The sequence below is a fragment of the Vitis riparia genome, chromosome 18, assembly GCF_004353265.1.
Source record: "Vitis riparia cultivar Riparia Gloire de Montpellier isolate 1030 chromosome 18, EGFV_Vit.rip_1.0, whole genome shotgun sequence".
NCBI lineage: Eukaryota > Viridiplantae > Streptophyta > Magnoliopsida > Vitales > Vitaceae > Vitis > Vitis riparia.
Window position 1 is genome coordinate 39,286,399 of NC_048448.1, and position 23,316 is coordinate 39,309,714.

A 23,316-nucleotide genomic window follows, 5' to 3' on the forward strand; every position below is an offset into this window, starting at 1 on the left:
TTTTTTTTTGTTTTTGTTTTTGAGTTGCCACCTATGACTTTCCTATTCGAAACAACTTTTCGGTAGACTTTCGATCCAACCAAACCCGTTTTTGTTTGAACATGTGTTTTAGTTGGTTTATTAAATGCTTTTATGAGTGTTTTCGATAATTTAATGCTATACATAGGCTGGCCATGTGCATTCATCTCTCCATGCTTTTGTCCTCAACTCCTGATACTATATGTTATCAACCTCGGTGTTAAAAGCCACCTACTCTCTATAGTCTCCACCTCCATCTCAATTCGAAGAAGCATAGCCATGGTGAAGTACCTAGGGAACCCGCATTCCCTTTTCATAATAACCTTCATAGCCTTTGTTGTCCCTTGCTTTTGTGATCCCACTGACATCATTTCGTCTTGCTTAATCCGGCAGAATGTTTATAACTTCACGTTATTGCCTCACAACGGAAGCCAGTCTCCAGATTACTATAGGCTCCTCAACTTTTCCCTTCAGAATCTGCGGTTTGCTGTCCCCACTGCTCCAAAACCAGTTGCTATTGCTATACCACAGAGTCTAAAGCAACTAGTGAACAGTATGCGGTGTTGTAGGGAAGGATGGTATGAGTTTAGAGTAAGGTGCGGTGGACACAGCTATGAAGGGATTTCTTCGGTTGTTCCAGATGGAAATCCATTTGTTATCATTGATATGATGAGTCTAAACCAGGTTTCGGTTGATGTGGAGTCTGAAACAGCATGGGTTGAAGGGGGAGCAACACTTGGTGAGACGTACTATGCAGTTGCAGAGGCGAGCAATGTGCATGGATTCTCAGCCGGGTCATGCCCAACTGTTGGTGTTGGCGGCCACATTGCGGGGGGTGGATTCGGGCTGTTGTCGAGAAAATATGGTCTTGCAGCTGACAATGTGGTGGATGCGCTTCTCATTGATGCAGACGGGCGCGTACTAGACCGGAAAGCCATGGGAGAAGATGTGTTCTGGGCGATTCGAGGAGGAGGGGGCGGTGTTTGGGGGATTGTCTATGCATGGAAGATCAAGTTGTTGAAAGTACCTGAAACTGTAACATCCTGTATAATGTCGAGAACTGGGACCAAGCTCCATGTAGCTGGGCTAGTCCACAAGTGGCAATTCATCGCACCCAGGTTAGAACCTTCATTTTATCTCTCAGTTTTTGTTGGTGCTGGTTTACAGGGAGGTGATGAAGAAACTGGGGTATCAGCTTCATTCAAAGGGTTCTATCTGGGTTCAAGGAAAGAAGCCATGTCAATCCTGAACCGGGTTTTCCCAGAGCTGGGAGTTGAGAAAGAAGATTGCAGAGAAATGAGTTGGATTGAATCCATCCTCTACTTCAGTGGCTTGCCTAATGGAAGCTCCATCTCTGACCTGAGAAACCGATACCTGGAAGACAAACTATACTTCAAGGCCAAATCAGACTACGTGAGGACCCCAATTTCCATGGAAGGCCTGGTGACGGCCTTGGACATTCTTGAGATGGAGCCGAAAGGGTCCGTTGTCTTGGACCCTTATGGAGGAGAAATGGAGAAGATAAGCAGTGATGCCCTACCTTTTCCTCACAGAAAAGGCAACCTGTTCTCAATTCAGTATATGGTGGCCTGGGAAGAAGACAGCACTGCTATGAGCAACAAGTACATAGATTGGATAAGAGGATTCTACAAGTGGATGATGCCGTATGTTTCACAGGGTCCAAGGGCTGCTTATGTTAACTACATGGACCTTGATTTAGGACAGATGAATAGCAGCATTTCATCTAATGATCCTGTGGAGGCTGCCAGGGATTGGGGTGAGAAGTATTTCTTGAACAACTATGATAGGTTGGTGAAAGTGAAGACATGCATTGATCCGGACAATGTGTTCAATAATCAACAGGGCATTCCTCCAATGCCCACAGCCAGGTTAAGTAATAGAAGTGAGGGACTCGGAGTAAGCGATAGATGCACGGTTGTAAGTTCCTGATTTACATATTATAAAAAACTTGTGTGTATGTGCTATATATAAACATCTTGTAATCACAGAAAGTAGTGCTATAGGGATATTCTTCTGGTTTCCCAATGGACCTTTGTTTTTATATGAATTGAGAGAGAGAGAGAGAGAGAGAGAGAGAGAGAGGTAGGTGAAAGCGCATTTAGTTTATAGTGATTTTATTAATAGTGCTTCTTTCAAAAACATTTTATATTAGTGTTTAGAAACAAATAAATAAATAAGGTGTTTTCAAAGTATGTTTTTTTATCACGAGATGTATAGCAAAGATGTGAATTTTTTCTTTTATAAAATATCTAGTGGTGGTCCAAAATTCACTTTATGTAATTATTTAAAATTTTAAATATGATATTTAAAACTTTAACAAACATGAAAAGGTTTCTAAGAATTAAGAATTATGAAGTATTCATAAATCGCAACATCTAAACAAGCTCAAAGGGTTCATTATCGATGTTTAGTTTAAAAAAAATACTTAAAAAAATGCAAAAATACAGTTTTATCATACTTGGTTTATGATGGAAAACAAAATGGAAATTTTTGGCTTGTTGCAAGTATAAAATTAAAGAGATGCTTCAATACAAAGAAAAAAAATGAAAATTTTGATTAAGTATTGTGTATAAATGAGAGTAGTAAAAGCAAATTTTGATTAACTATGAGGCTTGATTCAAGGCAACAAAACTAATTGTGTTGGTTTCTTTGATTACTAGCTAGTAATGGTGGCCAAATGCACAACATCATGGTAGTTTGATCTTGATATATAGCCCTCTGTCCGACCCAATAAATTAAAACAATAAATAAATAGTTTTAGGACGACAATTGATTGATGGGATATGATGGAATACGATATATACATCCTAAAATATCATTTTTAATATATGTTGTAGGCATAAAATCTTAATCCAGTATATACAATGGAATATGTTGTATTATGTTTATATTTAGTTCACAAGATAAATAAAATATATAATGTAATATATATTATTTTTCAATATCCACTAATTTTTTAAAATAAAAATCACATTGTATTCTAATATTTGCAATTAAAAAGATCTAAAATTTATCTTCGTTTAACAATACTCATGATTATGTAATATATACATAATAAATAAATTAGTATTTTTTTTTTTTAGTTCTTCTTTTTTAACCACAAATTAACTACTTCAAATAAAAAATTTTAATTTAAAAAATAACTAATGTAAAAAATTTTAAAAATGATAAAAATAAATTTATGATACATACTATATGTATATCCTATATTCTAATTTAGGATTTAGGATTGACATATTTCATGTAAAAGAAATAAATAAATAAAAAAGATGAATAAAATATCTTATTACTTATTTTATCTCACTCTGGTTTTACATCGGATATGATAAGTGATAAGATGTGATATATTGATATATTATTTTATCTCATCAAGTGTTCTATTTCATTATCTAAATATAAAATAAGATATGATCATTTTTTTTTATTCTATTATATATTATATCCAACCAACCAACCAAAGATTATACAAGGGAAATAATTGGATGTCACATGTTACATCCCATGAAATAAAATTTTAATGTAATGTTGATCCAAAAACTTTAAGTTATTAAATAATAATGAAACAACAATGTAATAAAATAGAGAATATAATAAATTACTAGATTGAAATTAATTTTGAAGAAAAATATAAGGGAAAAGAAATAAAATAAAAATAGATTTAAAGTTAATAAATTATTTTTATATATTTTTTTCAAACTTATTTCATTTTTTTTCTTCTTTTATATAAAAAATAAATAATTTGAAAATACATAAATTTTTAACTAATTTAAATTATATTGGATTTTATATTTTTTGTACTAATTTAATATTAATATATTTTTGCCTTTTCTTGCTATTTTAGTATTTTTTTTTCCTCATGCAAAAACTTTCGTATTTATCAAATATGCAAGTCAAGCTCCAACCAAGTTTTCCATTGGAATGGGAGAAAACTAGGATGCGAAGGAAGTTGATGATAGGTATGAGAGGATTCGGCTCAATGGGCTCAATCTTGGGCCTTATTAGACCAGCTAGCAGGGCTCAATTAGGTTTTGGGTTTTTGGACCAATTTTAGAGCCCCCAAAGTCATGCTGAAGTGTTTATGTGTACTACGGATAGATGCATAGGAGGGACGACAAATAGAAAGGAGAGATTTGAATGTGAGACTTTTAGTTAATTAGAACTCCAACACCACATTAAAGCCTAGTATGGGATAGCACTTAATTTATACTACAGAAGTTAGGATTATAATTTAGATAGGTTGGGCGGATTAGAAGGTTAACTTCTTGTTAAACCCGTCGTCAATATGTCTAATCCATGTCAAATCCAATTCAAAGTTAGGTTGAGAATTCCTAACCAATGGTAAGCCCATTAATGATTTGAGTTACTATGAGTTCATACAAGATATCAAACAAAATAATTATTTTAGGAAATATAAAATAAAAGTAAAAAATATAAAATATAAGTCATTTTATAACATAAGATATTAAAAGTTAAATACCTCAAAGTCATCAAATAAATTATTAGTCCTTTAATATAAATAATTATTCATAAACTCAATCTTCTACTATGAAAGATCTTTAATAATTAAAGAAAAATAATAAAATTCACTAGTTTAAGATAATTAAAAATTAAGAAAAATTAGAGTTCTTTCTTATCATTTTATATTTTTAATAAAATAATATATAATATAATTATAAATAAATAAATAAATTGTGCATGGGTTCAAGTTTTAGAGGGTTGTTGGTAACTTTAGGTTGATATTTTTCTAACTTAAGTATGATTTTACGAGGATGATACCATACAAGAGATAACTGGCCATTGCAGAATGCTTTAATAATCTATTACTAACTCCAATATAAGACATTATCTGCCTTTATATGATGTGGTATTAAAGTCAATTCCTAACTTGGGACATGTTTGGTTGCATAATGGGTCTCTACCTCTCTAGTTTAGTAATCTCATGACACAATGAAAATGTTGTAATGGGTACCATATGTATAAATGAATTTCTTTTAATCATGTATGCATATTTTGAAGTTTTGGAAGCCTTGGCCTAGGGTAAACAACATTTGACCTAGTGGGAAATTCTTTTATATTGCTTAAGCTATCAATTTAATCCAAAAACTTGAAAAACTACCGGGTAATAGGCTTTTGACTAACAAATTCAAATCCCATTATCTCCTATTGAAGCAAACACTAACTCAAGTGTGTCCAAAGAGTCACCCACAAGAAGCTTGAAATATTAATCGATGGACTCATGCTAATTTGATACCAAATTTAACGAAATACTTGATGGACATGCATGGTGATAAAGTTCTTTCTTCTCTCAAGCTCTTCTTTTAACCCTGCCATAATACTTTCTTAGCCTCTCTCACTTACCACCCCAAAAAATAATGTTTCAACATCAGGGAATGTGAGAGTAATTTTGATATGAGACCCTTGTTCACAAAGAAGTTTCAACAATCACAGACTGTTGGGTTCCAATAATGGAGGAGAATCCATTATTTGCTTGACATCATAGATTTGGTACAGTAACAGATAGATACGAATGGGCCCTGATTAAAGAAGAAAATTGACAAAGGAGGAAAAGAAAAAGATTCTGGGTACTTTTCTTCTTTAGTTTACTAGGCACAGACCACTCCCACTAGTCTCATATTCATCTATAAGACCCTTCTTTCCATCTTAGCAAATGCCATGTTTGTGTTTGCACACTAAACCATTCTCCTCAGTAGGCTAATTAGCTTTCTTCTTCTTCTTCTACTGTCTTCCCTTGTAGTTATAGCCATGTCTCCATGTATAGTCACCATTCTGTAAGAACCCGCGATCAAAAGTTCCTTATGGTTGCAGGGAACTTGTATAGTCATACTCTTTTCATCCTTCAGCTGCAGGATTCAATCGCGACTATAGACCCCTCTTCTTGTAGCGCTTCTAAGTCCAAACTCAACTGCTTTACTAATTGGCCCAAGTATGTTTCCTTTGTTATCTTCTTTTCCTTTGACGGCATCCCTATTGAGGTCTATGTCCAAGTTATCTTCTACAGAAGACACTCCAAACAGTGAAGAATATATGGCTACTGTTGAGAAGTATTTGCACAGTTGGAACATTCCTATTGAGCAAATATACAAGGTAGGATTCTTCAACTTCAGCACCAAACAATCAGTAGAAACTGTGAAACAAAGAGTATTACTGTCTGCTGAAGACCAAACTCTTAGACTACTTCCTCTAGAAAGACACAAACTCAAATATAAATCCCTCCATATAGGAATGATTCAAACAGCTGTCAAACCATTAACAAAACTAGGCCTCAAAGCCTCTATTCTTTTATGCCTTAGAGATTGTAGGCATGAAAACTTTGAAAACTCCTTGCTAGGAATCATAGAAACAAGCCTCTGTCAAGGGCCAATGTATTTCAACTGCTTCCCGAATTCATGGGTGTCTCTGATGGATCCAAGAATTGCAGACTCTTTGATCTTAAACTTCAAGACAAATGGTTATGGCATGTTACCAGGATCATTGCCTATAGCCTTGGAGTTTCGGATTTATTACAAGGTATTGACAAGCAATGTTAGGAGCCCAGGAGGAGAAACAGTCCTTATACAAGCAAATTTTCAAAGATCAAATGTGGTTTTTCCAGACACAATTAGGTGGAGTGAGGTCCAGTCTCCTGATCAGTGCCAACCACCAGCTGAGATCTTTTCTCAGAACCCAAAGGTTAGGAGGATGACAGAAATAGCAGAAGATCAAGATGGAGGTGTTAGATTGAGATTTTCTTCTTTTAGATGGTCAACAGTTGGAATTAGAGAATGAGAATAGGCTCATTCTCATGTTTCATGTTTGAGTCAACAACTAGAATTTTTCCAAATTCTCAAACATAAATTTACTCAAAATCATTTTCAAGAACCATTTTCAAACAAAACCTTATGTTCTTCAGTTTGTCAAGAATAGTTCTCAAAAACTATTTTTTGAGAATTATTTCCAAGAACCTTCTCAAACAGAACCTTATGTTCTTCAGTTTGTTAAGAACAATTCTCAAAAACTGTTTTTTGAGAATTCTTTCCAAGAACCTTCTCAAACAGAACCTTATGTTCTTCACTTTGTTAAGAACAATTTTCAAAAACTGGTTTTTGGGAATTATTTCCAAGAACCTTCTCAAACAGAACCTTATGTTCTTCAGTTTGTCAAGAACAATTTTCAAAAACTGGTTTTTGGGAATTATTTCCAAGAACCTTCTCAAACAGAACCTTATGTTCTTCAGTTTGTCAAGAACCACTCTCAAAAACTGTTTTTTGAGAATCATTTCCAATAACCTTCTCAAACAGAACCTTATGTTCTTCAATTTGTCAATATGGTTCTCAAAAACTATGTTTTGAGAAATATTTCCAAGAACCTTCTCAAATAGAACCTATGTTCTTCAGTTTGTCAAGAACCGTTCTCAAAAACTATCTTTTGATAATTATTTCCAAGAACCTTCTCAAACAGAGCCTCATGTTCTTCAGTTTGTCAAAATCCATTCTCAAAAACTGCTTTTTTGAGAATCATTTCCAATAACCTTCTCAAACAAAACCTTATGTACCTTATGTTCTTCACTTTGTCAAGACCAATTCTCAAAAACTATTTTTTGAGAATTATTTCCAAGAACCTTTTCAAATAGAACTTCATGTTCTTCAGTTTGTCAAGAACCGTTCTCAACAACAATTTTTTCGAGAACCTTCCCCGATTGATCCTCATATTCTTCAGGTCCTTTAAGGGACATCATACTTTTCAATTCCAAACACCTCAGCCCTCTCCAAATCAATCTATAGCAAGATGGTTTCAAGTCCAGCAATGCATCTGTTCTTCAATGGTTCCAGCAAGCTCTCAAGACAACTGCTATCAACAACAAAGTAATTATATATATGAGTTTGTAGCATGGCTAGTGAAAGCCACTTCACCTAGGAGTATATTTCCAAGTGTTTAATGAAAGTGTTTGTGTTTTTATGTAAGTCTCTCTATGATTAATGAAGTTTGTCTATCATGGTAAATCTTTTTTCTCTGATATTTATGTTTATGACTTGATGTCTATTTGATTGTTCTATGGGATCTTGTGGGAACTCCACTGTTATGGCATCAGAGCCAAGGAAGGTTTAGGTAAGATTTTTATCAAGCAACAGGGTCTGTTTGCTTGAGTTCTGAATAAACTCGAGTTACAGTGACCTCTCCTGCAAGGGTTATGGCTGGTCTCTCCGGAAACTTCTTGGAGCAGGCTTCCTGTTGACGGTAACTAGACATTTGATTAATCAAAGCCAAACACTACTCTTCCTCTTGTCCATGTTGTTTTTCCATGGAAACAAACAAATGCCTTCCACACTTTCCTAGACATTGCAGAGATGACTATAAACCAAAGTCTTCACAATGAGACAACAGGCATGAAATGATTGATGGGCTCCTTATTTTCAAACTTCTACTCTTTTTTCAACCAGAAATCTTATCCCAAAAGAAAGATCATCCTGAATTAGATATTATATGCACCCTGCAATGATTCTTTCTTTGCCTCTTTTACTTTCCACTGAAACAAACAAATGCTTTAACCTCCCCAGTTCCATAGCTAATTTTGATGTGACTCCACAGTTCACAAAAGTTCAAATAATCACGGAAAATTGGATTTCAGTGATCAATGAGATTCCACTATTTGCTTCAAATAATATATGTGGTACTTAAAAGTTAGAATATGAATGATCACATAGAATAAAAGAAGAGAAAAGACAAATGGGGAAAGAGGACCTCAATTGTTCCCACAGAAAGGCTTAAACTAAAGTTTAACTCCCTCCTTTTAGGGTTGATGCAACTAGGAGTCGGACCACTAACAAAAAAAGGCCTAACAGGACATCAATTGTTCATTCTCTCCCTGTTCATCAATTTCCTCAAAGGGCCTTATGTTCTTCAATTCCCTTAAAGGACCTTCTGAACTTCAATTACTTCAAAGGGCATCATGTTCTTCAGTTCCCTTAAAGGATGTCATGATCTTTAATTCCCTGAAAAGGAACAAGTTCTTCAATTTCCTCAAAGGATGGGTTAAAGGTTTCAGATCAAGCAGGTTCCTGTAAATTCAAGACAAAACCACTGTCAAGAAAAAGGGTCCCCCAGAAAAGCTCCACTCCAGAGAAAAAGTGGTATGATTTTGCCCAAAAAGCAAAAGATTCAATGCCTATATAAAATATTAAATAGCTAGTGAAACTACAACCAATTGAAAGGTAATTCAACTTGGAGTGCTTGTCCTTAGTGGCTAGTGTATTTCGTATCACAGTGTGTATGGTTAGTCTTTTGTACTGTGTTGTCCCAGTGTGTAAATGTCTATCTTCAAGGTTGTTGGTCTCCCTTTATCTAAGTAAGTGCCCCTACATTTAACGAAGCTTCCCTATCATTCTAATTCTTTTCCTCTTAATTGTTTATATTCTCTGATTCTTATGTTTATGCTATGATGATTAATTGTTTGTTCTGTTCTATCTCAGGGATACTGCACTATTTTGGCATCAGAGCCAAGGTTCAGGGAAGATTATCAGAGAGTAACTCTGTAACAGGATCACTCCACCCCTTGATTCTGAATAATTGAACCAGAGATGGACAAGAGGGGAGTGTAGCACCATGAATAATCACATTTTCCCAATAAGATATCCATGCTAGAAAGAAAGACAACAGGTTTGAATTGGTTGATGCACTCACTTTTTTACACCATAGTCTAAAAAATTGGCTTCAAATAATTGATGGATACTGTAAAAGATGAGACATGAATGTTGATGAAGTTCCTTATTTGAATTGAAACCATAACTCTTCTTTTCCCATAGATTTTATCCCAAACAATTGATAATTCTAATTTAGATAGCATAAATTGCTTCCATGTTTATTTTCTATTGATGTAACGACCCACACCCAACCGTGTAGATATTGTCCGCTCTTGGATTCAAAGGGATCCTCATGACTTTAAAATTATACATGGTTAAGAGGAATCCATACATAAATAGCCCCAGTAACTTTCTTCCTTATCCAATGTAAAATATTACAATTGAAACAAACAATGCTTTGACTACTTTACAAACTCCAAGTAATCACCTATCATTGGCTTTCTATGATATTCAGGTATTATACATCCAATAATGGCAGTCATTGAACGTCAACTTCCAGGACTAATTAACTTTTATCTTACCTCCACTACATGACATATCATAGGATTCCATTATTTTCTTCCAATAGTACATGGAACTATAGAAGTTAGGATATGGATGGATCATATTCAACATAAAGAGAGACGACAAACGTGGAAAAGAAAAGATTCCAAGTGCTTTCCAATACTTAATGTGCAAGGCAAAGACCATTTCCACTAGTCTCATATTCATATTTAAGTTTCTCCTCTATCTTGACAAATGATTGTGTTGCAGACTAGAGCACTCTCCTCAGTATCTTTCTAAGCTTGCTTCTTCTTATATTTTCCTTCTCAATAAGGCAGTCGAGTTCCAGAAGAACCCTCCTGAGTGCAACCCCAAGTAGGTATTTTTCTATTATCTTTCTTATTTTCTTTCTAGTTACTGAGAATTTATTGGATGGCATCCTTATTTAGGTGTAAGTCGTCTTCTAGTAAAGCTATTGTAGATAGTGAAGAATATAGGGTCTGTGTTGAGAAGAATTTGCACAATTGGAACATCCCAAAAGAGAAAATCTACAAAACAGGATTCTTCAAATCCAACAAGTTAGTGAGAACTGAAAAACAAACAATGCCACTGTCCACTGAAAATCAAATGATAAGATTACTTCCAGAAGAGCTTTTATACAGACTCCAAGACCACGATTGTTCCCTCCATGTAGGGTTGGTTCAACTAGCAGTTGGACCATTAACAAGGCAAGGTATTAATGGAACCTCAGTAGTTTTATGTCTACAAGATAATAGGCATAGCAAGTTTGAAGACTCCTTGCTAGGAAAGCTTCAATTCAGTCTTTGTGATGGACCCATATATTTTAACTGCTTCCCCAATTTTTTGGTGTCTCTAATGGATCCAAGTATATTCGACTGCTTGAATTTAAGCATCAAAACAAATGGCTATAATATGGTACAAGGATCACTGCCGATAGCCCTTGAGTTCCGTGTCGTTTACAAGCTAATGAAAAAAACCCCAGCTGTGCCAAAAGCCTTGGCAGAATACCCAGGAGGAAGAGTCCTTTTAGAAGAAAAAATTGGAAGATCAAATGCTGCTTTTCCAGCATCAGTCAAGTGGAGCGAAGTCCAAGATGCATAGCAGTGGATGCTACTAGCTGAAGTCCCTCAACTACTTTACCTCAAAGTGAGCCAGAGAAATGTGTTTCATATCAGTATGCATTGCATGGTTATACGTGTGTTTTGTCGTTAGTTTTCCTGGTGTGTGTATATGTATCTTCAAGAATGCTTTTCTCCCTTTATCTCTGTAAATGTCTCTATAAGTCTATAACTAATGAAGTTTGTCTGTTATTCCAACTCTTCTCCTCTTAGTTGTTTATCTTATCTGATTTATGTGTTTGTCATTGTGATGGCCAATCTATTTGTTTCATAGTATGTTCTGTACTATTTGCATCAGGGCCAAGGTTTAAGATTGCTATAGATCTGACAATACCTGTGTTGTACTGAGCTCTCTAGTTCCGGTTTTGGTTTCTAATTGGCACTTCTTAGAGTGGTGGACAGCAGACATTTGAATACTAAAAATGGGGTTTCTTATGGCAAATTCACTCGGATCATTTGCTTGGACGCCCACTAGTGATGACAATACTTAGGAAGTCAGAATGCATTATATATCCCAAAGGGTTCTGGTTTATGATTCTTCCAAGAAAAGATTGAATCTGTCAGTGGTTATGCCGTAAATCAATAAATAAATAAATAAATAATGTTTGTTATTGAAATCTATGACAGTTTCCTATGATTATACACTAATATGATTGGGGAACAAACATGTCCGGAAAAAGTAGCAGTTAGGCCTTTAAGTTTAACCAAGGCTGGTTTGAACAACTCTGCTATTGTGCACGAGGCATTGTAGAAGCTAGCCTTTTTGAATCTCACTAACAGGTCTGGGAATCCTATAGGTTCTCAGTCTCATCTGAAGATCCAAGGAGTCAATATTAAACCAGGATCACAAATATGCCAACTTTTTCTTTCTTTTTTGCTGGAATTGAAGTGGAAACCTATTGATGAATGCTGTAAGTTTTCCGGTTTTGGAGGATGGATGATGTCCTGCTCTTGGGAAAGACTTGAGGAGACTTTGGAAAGACTTTGATCTTTACTATTTTGGAAAGAACTTTGATATATAAAAACAAAAGTTTACTTCTTGTTTGGTAAGTGTTTTTTAAAACAATTCTGAAAAATAGTTTTTAAAAATTGCTCTATGATGTTTTGTAAAATAAAAGTTTATTTAAGAACCTAAAATGTTTTTAACTTGTTTTTTCATATTTTTAAATATATTTTAAAAATAACTTTTACATCCACAACTTTATTTTTAATTATTATATATGTTTGTATAATTATTTTTTAAAATAATTCTCAAAAAACAAATAAAAAAAATTAAGAGACGTTAGTTGAAAACATCGTGTTTTTTGTTTTTGTTTTGATTGTCAAATATGATTTTTAGTTTTTTTGTTTTAGAAAATAAAAAATTGTTCTTGAAAATAGTTGCTAAACAGACCCTTAAAGTCTCTTTTTAGAAATTGTTCTTGACAACGGGTTTTTGTCCTCAAATAAAAATAGTTTTCTAAAGCAGAATATATATTTAAAAAGCTTTTGATAAAAAAATAATTTTTTAAAGAATTTACCCTAAAAATACCTTCTTTTTTTAAAAAAAAAAGAACTTAGGCAATTTTAGTTTATTTTTAAAATATGAAAAATATTTTAACTTTTAACTATACATAAATATGCATACCTTTACAGAGAATAAGCTGAGAAAATTGCAATTCATATTTAAGTTCTCTAAAAGAATTTTATTCTTGAAAATCATTAAAAATTATTTTTAAGAATAGTTATCCCAAACTATTTTTTGGAAACTATTGGAAAAAACATAGCCAAAAAAAGCTCTTAGTGCATATTTTGATCATATATTTTTCTTTCTTTTTTTTTCAATGAATAAATGCTTTTTAATACTACATAAATTACATAAAATGCGAAGAGGAATAGTATACTCAGGACTAGTATGATTTTGCCACAAGAAAAATGGCACTGGTTCAATCCCTACCCAAAAATGCCCTAGGACCTTCCAAGACATTCTGGTGATAAAATTCTACCAAACTCTCAGGAGAATTGTGTTTTGGACCCAGTTGGACCAAAAAATTAAGATCTGGTTCATATATCTTACATAATTAAGCCTAACACCCAAAGAAAGTTTGAAAATTAAGAAAAAGGATATTGTCCTTCATTAATCCCTAAAATACCCTTAACCCTTACATAAGCCCCTTGTGAGTTTGAATTTCAATTTTTTTGTGTTTTTTTCTTTTTCTATTCCCTATTAAATATTACTCATTTCTAACTTTTTTTTTCCAATCTATATTTCTATTTTATGTCAAATAAAAAGCAATAATATTTTTTTTTCATTTTTAAATATATTGAATCTTTTTACTCTTATTATAAGCAAGGATAAAAATTTTGGGATTTTTCATCCAAATTTTTTTTATTTTTTTGTATTTATCTTTTAGTTTAATTTAATTTTTTATTTTAAATTTATATTACCCTTTCATTTATACTTTTCTCTTATTTTTAATTATTTTTTATATTTTCTACATTAACTATATTTTAAAAAAATTTAAAATTGACTACCACTTCACTCTTATTATTATTATTATTATTATTATATATATATATATATATATATATATACATCCTTTTAGTTTTTTAATTTTTAATGTTTTTATTTTAAAATTTTTTTTAAAATAAATTTATTGAAAAAAATAATTAAGATATGAAGTTTTAATATTATATTAATAATTTTTCTTATCTAGATAGACTAATGCAAAGTATTTTGACTCACAAAAAAAAAATTGTCAATACAATTTTTTAGTGAAACTTTAGAAATTAAATTTTAAATAAAATATATTATGTAAAATTTTATCTAAAAATTATTGAAAGTGGTATTTCATTTTTTTTTATTGACTTTCAAACTTATCTAATTTTTTACTTGAAAGGTAATAGAACATGTTTACAAAAAAAAAAATTAGTTTTTCATTTTTTTAAATAAATGAGTATAAATATATTAAAAGAATTAAAGATAATTTTAGTAAATTTTTTGATAAATATGATTATAATTTTAAATATAGATTCATTTGGATAAAATTTCACAAAAAAAAAAAAAAAAAAAAAAAAATAGTGGAAAGAAAGAACATTGCTAAAACTACAAAAACAAAATATGCAATTACAAAATTTTGATGATAAAATTTAAAAATAAAATTCGAAACAATTCTTGAGTGAGAATTTGAGTGTGGAAAAATCCTTGAGTGGAAAAAAGTGGGAAAGTTTTTCAAAATTACTTGAATCCTTAACAAAAAGTAGTCTTGTACACCCTTATACAATTAGTAAATTTGTCTTGTACAGTTAGTGTAATACCCTTGTACAATAACTCAAATTTCATACATCATTTCATGAATATTTGACAATAAGTTGATTAATCATGTTTGCATTGATTTTGTTTTAAAAAAGAAGAAAAATTGTTGTATAATTTTGTTTTACAATCATTACAAATGAGGTACCTATTCAAATGACCATATACAAGTTAGATAAAGTGCATGAGATGAATGTATGCTTAACCAATGTGTGTAAGAAATGTCATCTATCCTCGGTTAGTGGAAACAAACAAATAAGTTTTTCAAAATCACTTAAAATCCTTCACAAATAATAGTCTTGTACACCCTTATACAGTTAATATATTTTTCATATATACTTAGTGTAAATACCTTATACAATGACTTAAATCTCATAAGAAATATGAATATATGAATGCAAAATGTAATTAAAAATAAGACAAAGAAATTACTTAAAAACTATTATTTAAGCCAAATTTATTTATTTATTTCCTTTTATTTTTGGAAATAAAGAAAAAAATAAAAAATTTATTTAACCATAAGAAATATGAATATAAAAAATTAAAAAATAAAAATAACCCCAAATTTATTTACTTATTCATTATTGACCAATTCCTTTGTTTAATTGTAAACATACTATATTTTATTTTATTTTATTATTAAAATAACTAATGGAAAAAAATAAAAATGGATAATCAATGAATAAAATTTAATTCTTTTTATTATTTTCATATGAAAAATAGTACGTTTTCAATTTTTATTTTTAAAAATAGTTTTCATTTTTTAATCAAATGTTTTTTCAAAAAGACAATATAAAAATATAAATCATATTACCATTTTTTTAGAAAGTATTTTTTAAAATAGTTTTTTAACATAATTTTTCTTTATTTATAATTTAAAATAGAAAATAATGCTGATTTTCAATTATTTATAAAAAAAATTTAAAAACAATGAAAAATCTAAATTGTTAAAATAGAATTATTATGATTGCGTAAATAATGATGTGAAAATTGTTAAAATCCAAATTTTAAAAAAGTTTATATGAAAGATCATTGGGTGTTTTAGTCCATCTATCCTTAAAAGGTAATGTATAAAAATTTGAAAGGTATATTGGTCTCTTAACATCTTATATCATTTATATTAATTATGTAAGTTATATGAATCAAATGTTAATTTTCGGGCCTAGTTGGGCCCAAACTCTGAGACAATGGGCCAAAAAAAAAAAAAAAAAAAAAAAAAAAAAAAAAACAAACACGACAGAATTGGCTTCAAAATATTGTTGGACACCGGAAAAGATGAGAAATGAATGGATCACAATAAATACCAGAGCAAAAGACCCAATAAACTCAACGATCTCTTTTTAGTTTAAAAGATATGACCCACTTAATAAGAAGGCATAATTAACTATATACATAAAAAAAATTCCCAGGAGCAGCGTAGAGAGGAGACCTCAAAATTCAGCAATGGCATGTTTGGGTTCAGTCAACCAGTCTGTGGTAGCACTCTCTAATAAGTTCCACAACACCAACACCCAAAGCCTCCCAACCAAACACCTGTCTTCTTTATCATTATTTAGTGGTTCTTCTCCCTTATCAACAAAATCACCCAAAACCTACAAGCCAACTTGCAGAGTCAACACTGGGATTGTGAGGGCAGAAGCTATGACAACTGAGAAGCTGGGCATCAAGATTGAGAGGAATCCTCCTGAGTCCAGACTCACTCAACTGGGTGTCAAATCTTGGCCCAAGTATGTTTTCTGCTCTTTTTCTTCTTCATTCTTCCATGGAAAAAATTGAGGAAAACAACAGAAAAAGTGGTGTATTCATGTGTTTATACATGCTTTAGGGTTGTCGATGGGCTCATGTATGTGGGTTATTGAATATTGAACAGGTGGGGGTGTGAACCAAGCAAATTCCCATGGACGTTCACAACCAAAGAGACATGTTATCTGCTGAAGGGCAAAGTGAAGGTATACCCAGATGGGGCTAATGAGTGTGTTGAGATTGGGGCTGGTGATTTGGTGGAGTTTCCCAAAGGAATGAGCTGCACTTGGGATGTCTCTGTTGCAGTGGACAAGCATTACAGCTTGGGCTAATTCACTAGTCTTCTGCAGCCCCTTTGCCTCTCTTCTTATCAATAACTGCATGAAATGAAGTATTGGGGTTCTTGAACTATATTTTGGGATACAATCAAACTCATGTTTGTCTCTCTGTGTAATTTGGTTGTGGAATAAGATGTTCTAGCCCTTTTCTTGGATTAATGCAGAAAATTTTGGGTTTTTCTCATATTCTTGTTTTGAGGCAAAGATATGGAGAAGGAAAATTGTATGGTTATTCTGTGCCATATAATAACTAAAGGTACAAGGAAAGGATAGTTAAATCTAAACAAAATGACGTCAAAACACCCAAAACAGAGAGAGAGAGAGCAAAATTAATTGTCAAAGCAACCAACTTGAATATTCAGAATGAAAAACTACTTTTTGACAAGGGAAAATATTAAAAGTAGAGTGGATTCTACTTTCTACTTGCTACTTGAATTTAGTATTTGATTTGATTCTGGCACCAGCTCGCTAGTGGAATGTATCCATGAGAGGGCTTACTTTATAGCCTTATGAATGTGAGATGCTTCCTTTGTTAGTTAAAAAAAAAAAAAAAGGAAAAGGAAAAGAAAAGCAAGAGTTTTTTCAGAAATCAGATCATGTGGGGATGGGTAAGGGTATAGGAGAAATAGGGCAGTTGGAGATGAGTTGCTCTGCGAGGATGCCCCACACCCACTTTCTAAAGAGACTTCAGAGTTTGAAGGAAGGAAGAAATATGGTTAAAAGGAAAGATTGAAAGATTGAAAGGTTTTAGAAGTTGAAAAAAGTCCATGATTTATGTTTAATAAAACTTGGATGATACTATAAAAAAAATATGAGATTCGAATATAAGGAAATAAGAGTTCCATATAAAATAACCTAAACATGAAGGTCAAGGCTGCCATGCTCACTTTACAAATCAAATTCATCAACTACTTTAATTAATAAAATATGTAAATAGTAAATTCAAAGATTTATCCCACATCCTTTCTATCCCCATCCCTTTTCTTACATATGTCAGTTGTTTCTGAAAAGTTAAATAATAAATATTACATTTTTATTTGTTCCTGAAAAATTAAATAATAAAAAAATGGTGAATTCCATAATTCAAAAAGGAAAAATAATTTAATAAGAAATATCAAATATAGTACATGATTGAATAATGAGAGATATCATATCCTTGTATAAAGAAAAAAAAATCAATTAACAAGTAATCTCATTTAATTCAATAATTCAATTCACTTTTTTTTGAAAAAAAAATCAATACTTTCAATTTAAAGATATATCAACATGTAATTTGCATAATTAGTTCATATTTAAAAATATTTTATAAATAAACTTTTTTACTTTGATCCAAAGTATTAGAACTTGCATGGGTGGATAGCATTGAATTGTTCCACTTATTAATGGATAAAATGATTTCTAATCAATAATATACCAAAGACCCCATTTACAATTAATAATGTATTAAATACTAATAATTAGGATTGCACTACATCATTATCCTTGTTGAAGGTAACGAAGGTCAAATCACTTATTCCCTATCCACCAAGTCTATTAATAAAAATAAAGATAATTTGTCGTATTTTATTCACCAATCATTTGTTATACAAATCATATTGAATAACCCATATGATTTGATTAATAATTAAATTGTATTGAATTGAAGAATATTTAATTTAAATAACCGTTATGATCCATTTGATAAGTATATGCGTGTTAATGTACACGGCATTTCTTTAAATTTTATATTCTAAATTGATTTGATCAGACTAAAATTTTACTATATTTAAATAAGCCAAAAACTTTATTGGCTGCATAGAATCCGGCGTTAGATTGAATGAAAGTATTTTCTTGGGGGAAACTTTCCTGAGAAACAAACATGCCTTCCACGTTCACAAAATTAGCGAGTAGCAATGCAGCAGCAGTCGTGATACTACTACTTTCTGTGGCTCTAGTAGTTTTTACGAGTAATATGACAAAACCCAATCCCAAAGAAGCTTCAACGGCGATCATCGAGATTTTTGGAGTGAAGATTCACAGGAACCCTCCTCAGGCCACACTCACCGATCTGGGTGTCACTTCTTGGAAAAAGTAACACCCTTCACCTCTCTCTTGTTCGGTCCCTTTTTTCAGTTTTCTTGCATTCACTTTCTTGGCAAACAAACGGGGGGGTTTACAGTGAAAAGTTGGGAGTTTGCTTCTTTGCTTCTAATATGAAGAAAATTTGTGATGTGGGTCTGCACCCAGAAACTATTTTCTTGTCCTGAGGGGGTTTGGTGTAAAATTCTTCTGAAATAATCGATAAAAATCATTCCTTTTGAGTCTATTTGGGCTTATTTTCACTTGATTTCTTATCCCCTCAAACATGTACTCGAGTACCCTTTCTGTTATATTTGTTGCTGAGAATAAACCCATTAGGAGCGGCAATGAAAACCCTGATTAACTTTTTGAAAAAGAGTAAAACCTAGAAAAGCATAAGAAGATAGTCATTTGTAGGGTTGATTTCCATCTCCAAATTGGAGAATTCTTCCCAAAAAAATTTGGTCAACTGAGACTTGTCCCTTCTCTTATGAGACTAGTGAATTTATTTTCATAATTGGGCCAATTTGATATTGAAATACAATCTACAATGGATGTCATCTTCCCTTTCCCATGAATTCATGTCATTGCTGGTTAGTTACCCTTCATGTAAAAACTTGAGAGGTCAAGGATTTGACACCGGCACTATATTTAAGTTTGAAAGTGTGAAGAATCACTTCATACTAATCTGAATAATATAAATTTCATGGTAGTCTTCTTGCAGTGGTAGTCTATGTAAGGCAATGCCTTCAGTTTGCAGCCTAGGATCAAGGTTCAAGATCAGGCATTATCTTAGATCATGTTCTGTGCCCTCATATATAGGTATAGAACATTTCCATGTAGTACATATTCTTCTGCATGCATTGCCATTTTATTCTTTTAGTTTGGCTTGATATCATATTTCTAGTCTCCTGCACCTTGGAGAGGTCTGATGCCCAAGACGATGGTGCGGTCTGATGCCCAAGACAATGGTGCTTGAATTTGGAGTACGATCACAGGATCATGAGGCTAAGGAAAAAATTTAATTAGTGGGATAACTCAGGTGAAAATTTTAGTGAATTTGATGTGCTGTTGGGAATCAAGTATTGGCATAAGCTGATTATACTGCAAGAGGATGGTTTCCAACCTGGGCTTGGTGTAAACATGGTTAATTAAGTTTTTTAATCAGAAATAAAAGAATGGATGAGAGTCTCAGCATAGAACATGAAGAAGATCAATTTGAATTAAGAAAAAAAGAAGAAGTAGATAACAGGGTTAACCAGTTGCCTGGATCAGGGATGAGTTCAATATTTGATGTTCATTTCATATCACCTTATCAAGATTTCTAATCTAGTAAATGAAATAACTTAATATATTGTCAGGTTTTACATGAGAATGCACAAAGGAGACCCACTGCCACCCGTTAAGGTAGCCCAATTGGTCAGGGTACACTGGGAAGTGTGGTCCCAGTAAGTGGTACATGGTCCTGGGTTCAAATTCTGTCATTAATGATACCTTGGATTTATCCGATGCTAGTTGTTGCGGAGAGATTACCATTCTGAGGTTTAGGTCCTCATGGAGAGATAAAAAATTTGTCACTGATATGTTCCCTTTCTTTAATTTCTTTCTTGGAGCTGATTACTCTGCTGAGATATATTTTGTGGCCTTAGAGTTATTTGTTTATTTAATTTTTGGTCCCTTTAAATTTGAATGTTGACCATTTTATTTTCAATTGTTAAGTTTATTTGCTATGCTAGCAGTTTCCCTTTGTTCATTAATGGTTGGATTCTACAGATTACATATGCATAAATTTTGATCCATATGGTTAAAGATTCCTTTAGAAATGGCATACTTTGTGTCAAAGCTCTTGATTTTTGCATGACTTTGTCCCTTTTGATTGACTGTATATTATTTGAGACTTTTAAGGAATTGAAAACCATGCAATCCAAATGAGATGGGTGCCCGCCTAGGGCGGGGCAGGTGGTCAGTTACCTCAACTCTCTTGCCAAGTCTCACCATCAAGTACACAGGATAGTTAGAGGGTTGAATGGGGTTGGGGTCTACCTGTGTACAGGATAGGTTCTGTCTTCTGTAAGCTTCATGCTGATAAGACCAATTAGCTCCCATCATGTAGCCCAACTGTCTTCTGTAAGTTTTGTACTCGGAGCTGTATTTCATTAGCTGCCATGAATGAAGACATTGAACCAAAAAGGAATAGAGGTCAAACGTTTGAGACACATGCACCATCTATGGTTTTTCTACTTTGCTACTTCATATATTATGGCATGTTTCTGTGTATGGGCTAATATTGAATGAACAGGTGGGGATGCTCTCCAAGCAAATTCCCATGGACATTTGAAGCTAAAGAGACAATGTATCTGCTGGAGGGAAAAGTGAAGGTTTACTGTGATGGGCATGATGGATTCTTTGAAATTGGAGCCGGTGATTTGGTTGAGTTCCCCAAAGGAATGAAAGTCACTTGGGATGTCACTGAAGCTCTGAACAAGCACTACTCCTTGGAGAAGTAATGCACCTAAGCCATGAACTTTTCATCCTATCTTAGACTGCGAAGTGTATCATACTTCCGCTACATAACACTCTTAGGCATGCAGCAATACCTTTTAATATCAGGGATTTATCCAAGTATGTTGAATTTTTGCATCTAAGGCCTCCATATCTTGCAATACATGTTTGTTGATGAGAATCCTTATGTTGCAATTCTTATTCATGTCGGGGATTGTCTTTACATGCTGCAATTCTGATCTATTTCCTGTTCTGTGTTGATGGCATTGTTAGAACAGAGCATGGGATTCACTACTTGTCTTGATGACCTCAGAGAGATGCCTTTAGGTCATATTATATATATTCGACCCAATAAATTTCAGTGATTCTTTAATCCTTTCACTGATTAATTAGGAATGTGAGCCAGAAGTTGGGCAGAAATTCAGGTTGATTAGGTTTTCTGGCATCTTTTGTAATGAATGTTCGATTATAATTTTAAGCAAATATATATAAGAGGTGGGCTAAGGCATCTCTTCTAGATGAAATATTTCACAAATGTTTGAAATAGATATAGATCTTGCCTCCTCATGAATCATCTGATCAAAATGAACTTCTTACAAAAGATGGTTCCCAAGGGAGTCATGATCTGTTCATCTACTGAGAGACTGCCTCATACTCATGAGCTTAATATCCTGGGTTAGAATAAGTTGGTAGGATCCCTTTTATTTATATCCCCATGTCACCACGGGGTGAAAAAAAAGGAAGAAGAGGGATGGGATTGGCAGCTACAAGACTATTTTTCTAAATTCCTCAAGAGAGAGCCCTTAGATATTCTCTACTGACCGCTTGTGCCAAATTTGGTTACAAATACCTTTTTTATTGAAGGATGTAAGGCTATTTATCCGAATTCATTAGAGAGAGTTGTCTCGTATCCTCGGTTACTCTTCACCTATCCATCGGTGTTAGTGTCATGTCAGTGTCGGATTCAAATACAGGTGCTCTTTTGTTGAAGGTTGCTTTCTCTATGTGCCGTACTTTTCATGTAGACCCTACGTCGATAGAAGGTAAGCGTTATATATCCCGGATCATGGTTAAGAATTTGTTTTGTTGTACATGTGTTTGTTTTTTGGTTTAATAGAAAAATTCAAAATATTTAATTTTTTTATTAAATTATCATCTAATATAATTAAATTGGATCTATTGATAATAAGTTTATTATAATTATGTTGGATGATGTCAATAGATCATTTTTAGTTGAATATTAAAAGTAAAATATTTTAGTTTTTTTTTTTAGTCAAAAAATAAATATCATCTTAGATTTGATAAAATAAAAAAAATTAAAAAAAGAAAAAGAAAAGATAATCTCTATATTTCTTATAGATTTTTTTTCATCAAGAAATAACATCTCAAATATAAGTAAAAAATAAGAAGTTCAAACTAATTTATTTTCAAATAAATTTCATCTATTGCATTTTTTTTCTAATTTTATTTTTTATTTTTAAGATATACCAATCATCAAATATTGGTACCATGTGTGAAAATGAGTGTAAACCATGTTTTAAGAATTTTTAATTCTTTAACACTATCATAAAACTACAATTATTTAAATAATATCAAATGTGATACATATTTTATTTTATTAAGTTATTTAACCATAACAATTTTTTTTTTCAAAAAAAAAAATAATATTATTTTAGAATCCAATACTAATTGTAGACATTTAGACCGATGCTTCTAGAGACTTACTGGATAATGGATTAGCAACTGAATCATGCTTAAACTATTAGATCCATATTCCTAAGCATTTGGTGCGTGCTTTGGGACCCAACAACTGTCTTGCATTCCTTCATTTCCAAGTTTTGTCAACTCTCTCAAGAAGAATGTGTCTTCTAGATTAAATCTTGGAGAGGTCCCCATTAATCAATGATTCATTTGAATCAAATTGGTTCAGTGATCCAAAGTAATTGGACAACAATTCAATAATAAAGAGGGCTAAATGCAGATGTGGCCACTCAGATTTAGATCTTCTCCCCTTGGAAAATCATGTTTGTCTCAGACTCTTAGGATGGGACTTATTGGTATTTCTAGGAAGACATACACGGCTC

General features: G+C 32.6%; 3 protein-coding genes across 3 annotated transcripts; all 3 read left to right on the forward strand.

The window, feature by feature from the left end:
• The first annotated feature begins 275 nt into the window (after window positions 1–275).
• LOC117907646 (reticuline oxidase-like) lies at window positions 276–2,122 on the forward strand. Its single transcript, XM_034821261.1, has one exon. The coding sequence runs from the start codon at window positions 298–300 to the stop codon at window positions 1,966–1,968; it is 1,671 nt and encodes a 556-aa protein (XP_034677152.1). The 5' UTR covers window positions 276–297; the 3' UTR covers window positions 1,969–2,122.
• Window positions 2,123–15,975: 13,853 nt separating this feature from the next.
• LOC117906209 lies at window positions 15,976–16,856 on the forward strand. The gene is made up of 2 exons (XM_034819186.1): window positions 15,976–16,318; window positions 16,462–16,856. The coding sequence occupies exons 1-2, from the start codon at window positions 16,035–16,037 to the stop codon at window positions 16,664–16,666; spliced, it is 489 nt and encodes a 162-aa protein (XP_034675077.1). The 5' UTR covers window positions 15,976–16,034; the 3' UTR covers window positions 16,667–16,856.
• A 1,606-nt stretch (window positions 16,857–18,462) lies between these two features.
• On the forward strand, window positions 18,463–21,473 carry LOC117906063. The gene is made up of 2 exons (XM_034819008.1): window positions 18,463–18,742; window positions 21,030–21,473. Exons 1-2 carry the CDS (start codon window positions 18,531–18,533, stop codon window positions 21,235–21,237), a joined length of 420 nt encoding a protein of 139 aa, XP_034674899.1. The 5' UTR covers window positions 18,463–18,530; the 3' UTR covers window positions 21,238–21,473.
• The last annotated feature ends 1,843 nt before the right edge of the window (window positions 21,474–23,316 follow it).

Bases quoted from the DNA above. Each gene is read 5' to 3' on its own strand.
- LOC117907646 (XM_034821261.1), top strand. From the start codon at position 298: ATGGTGAAGTACCTAGGGAACCCGCATTCCCTTTTCATAATAACCTTC.
- LOC117906063 (XM_034819008.1), top strand. From the start codon at position 18,531: ATGCCTTCCACGTTCACAAAATTAGCGAGTAGCAATGCAGCAGCAGTC. The intron at 18,743-21,029 runs GTAACACCCTTC...TTGAATGAACAG, and splicing joins GGTGTCACTTCTTGGAAAAA to GTGGGGATGCTCTCCAAGCA.
- LOC117906209 (XM_034819186.1), top strand. From the start codon at position 16,035: ATGGCATGTTTGGGTTCAGTCAACCAGTCTGTGGTAGCACTCTCTAAT. The intron at 16,319-16,461 runs GTATGTTTTCTG...AATATTGAACAG, and splicing joins GGTGTCAAATCTTGGCCCAA to GTGGGGGTGTGAACCAAGCA.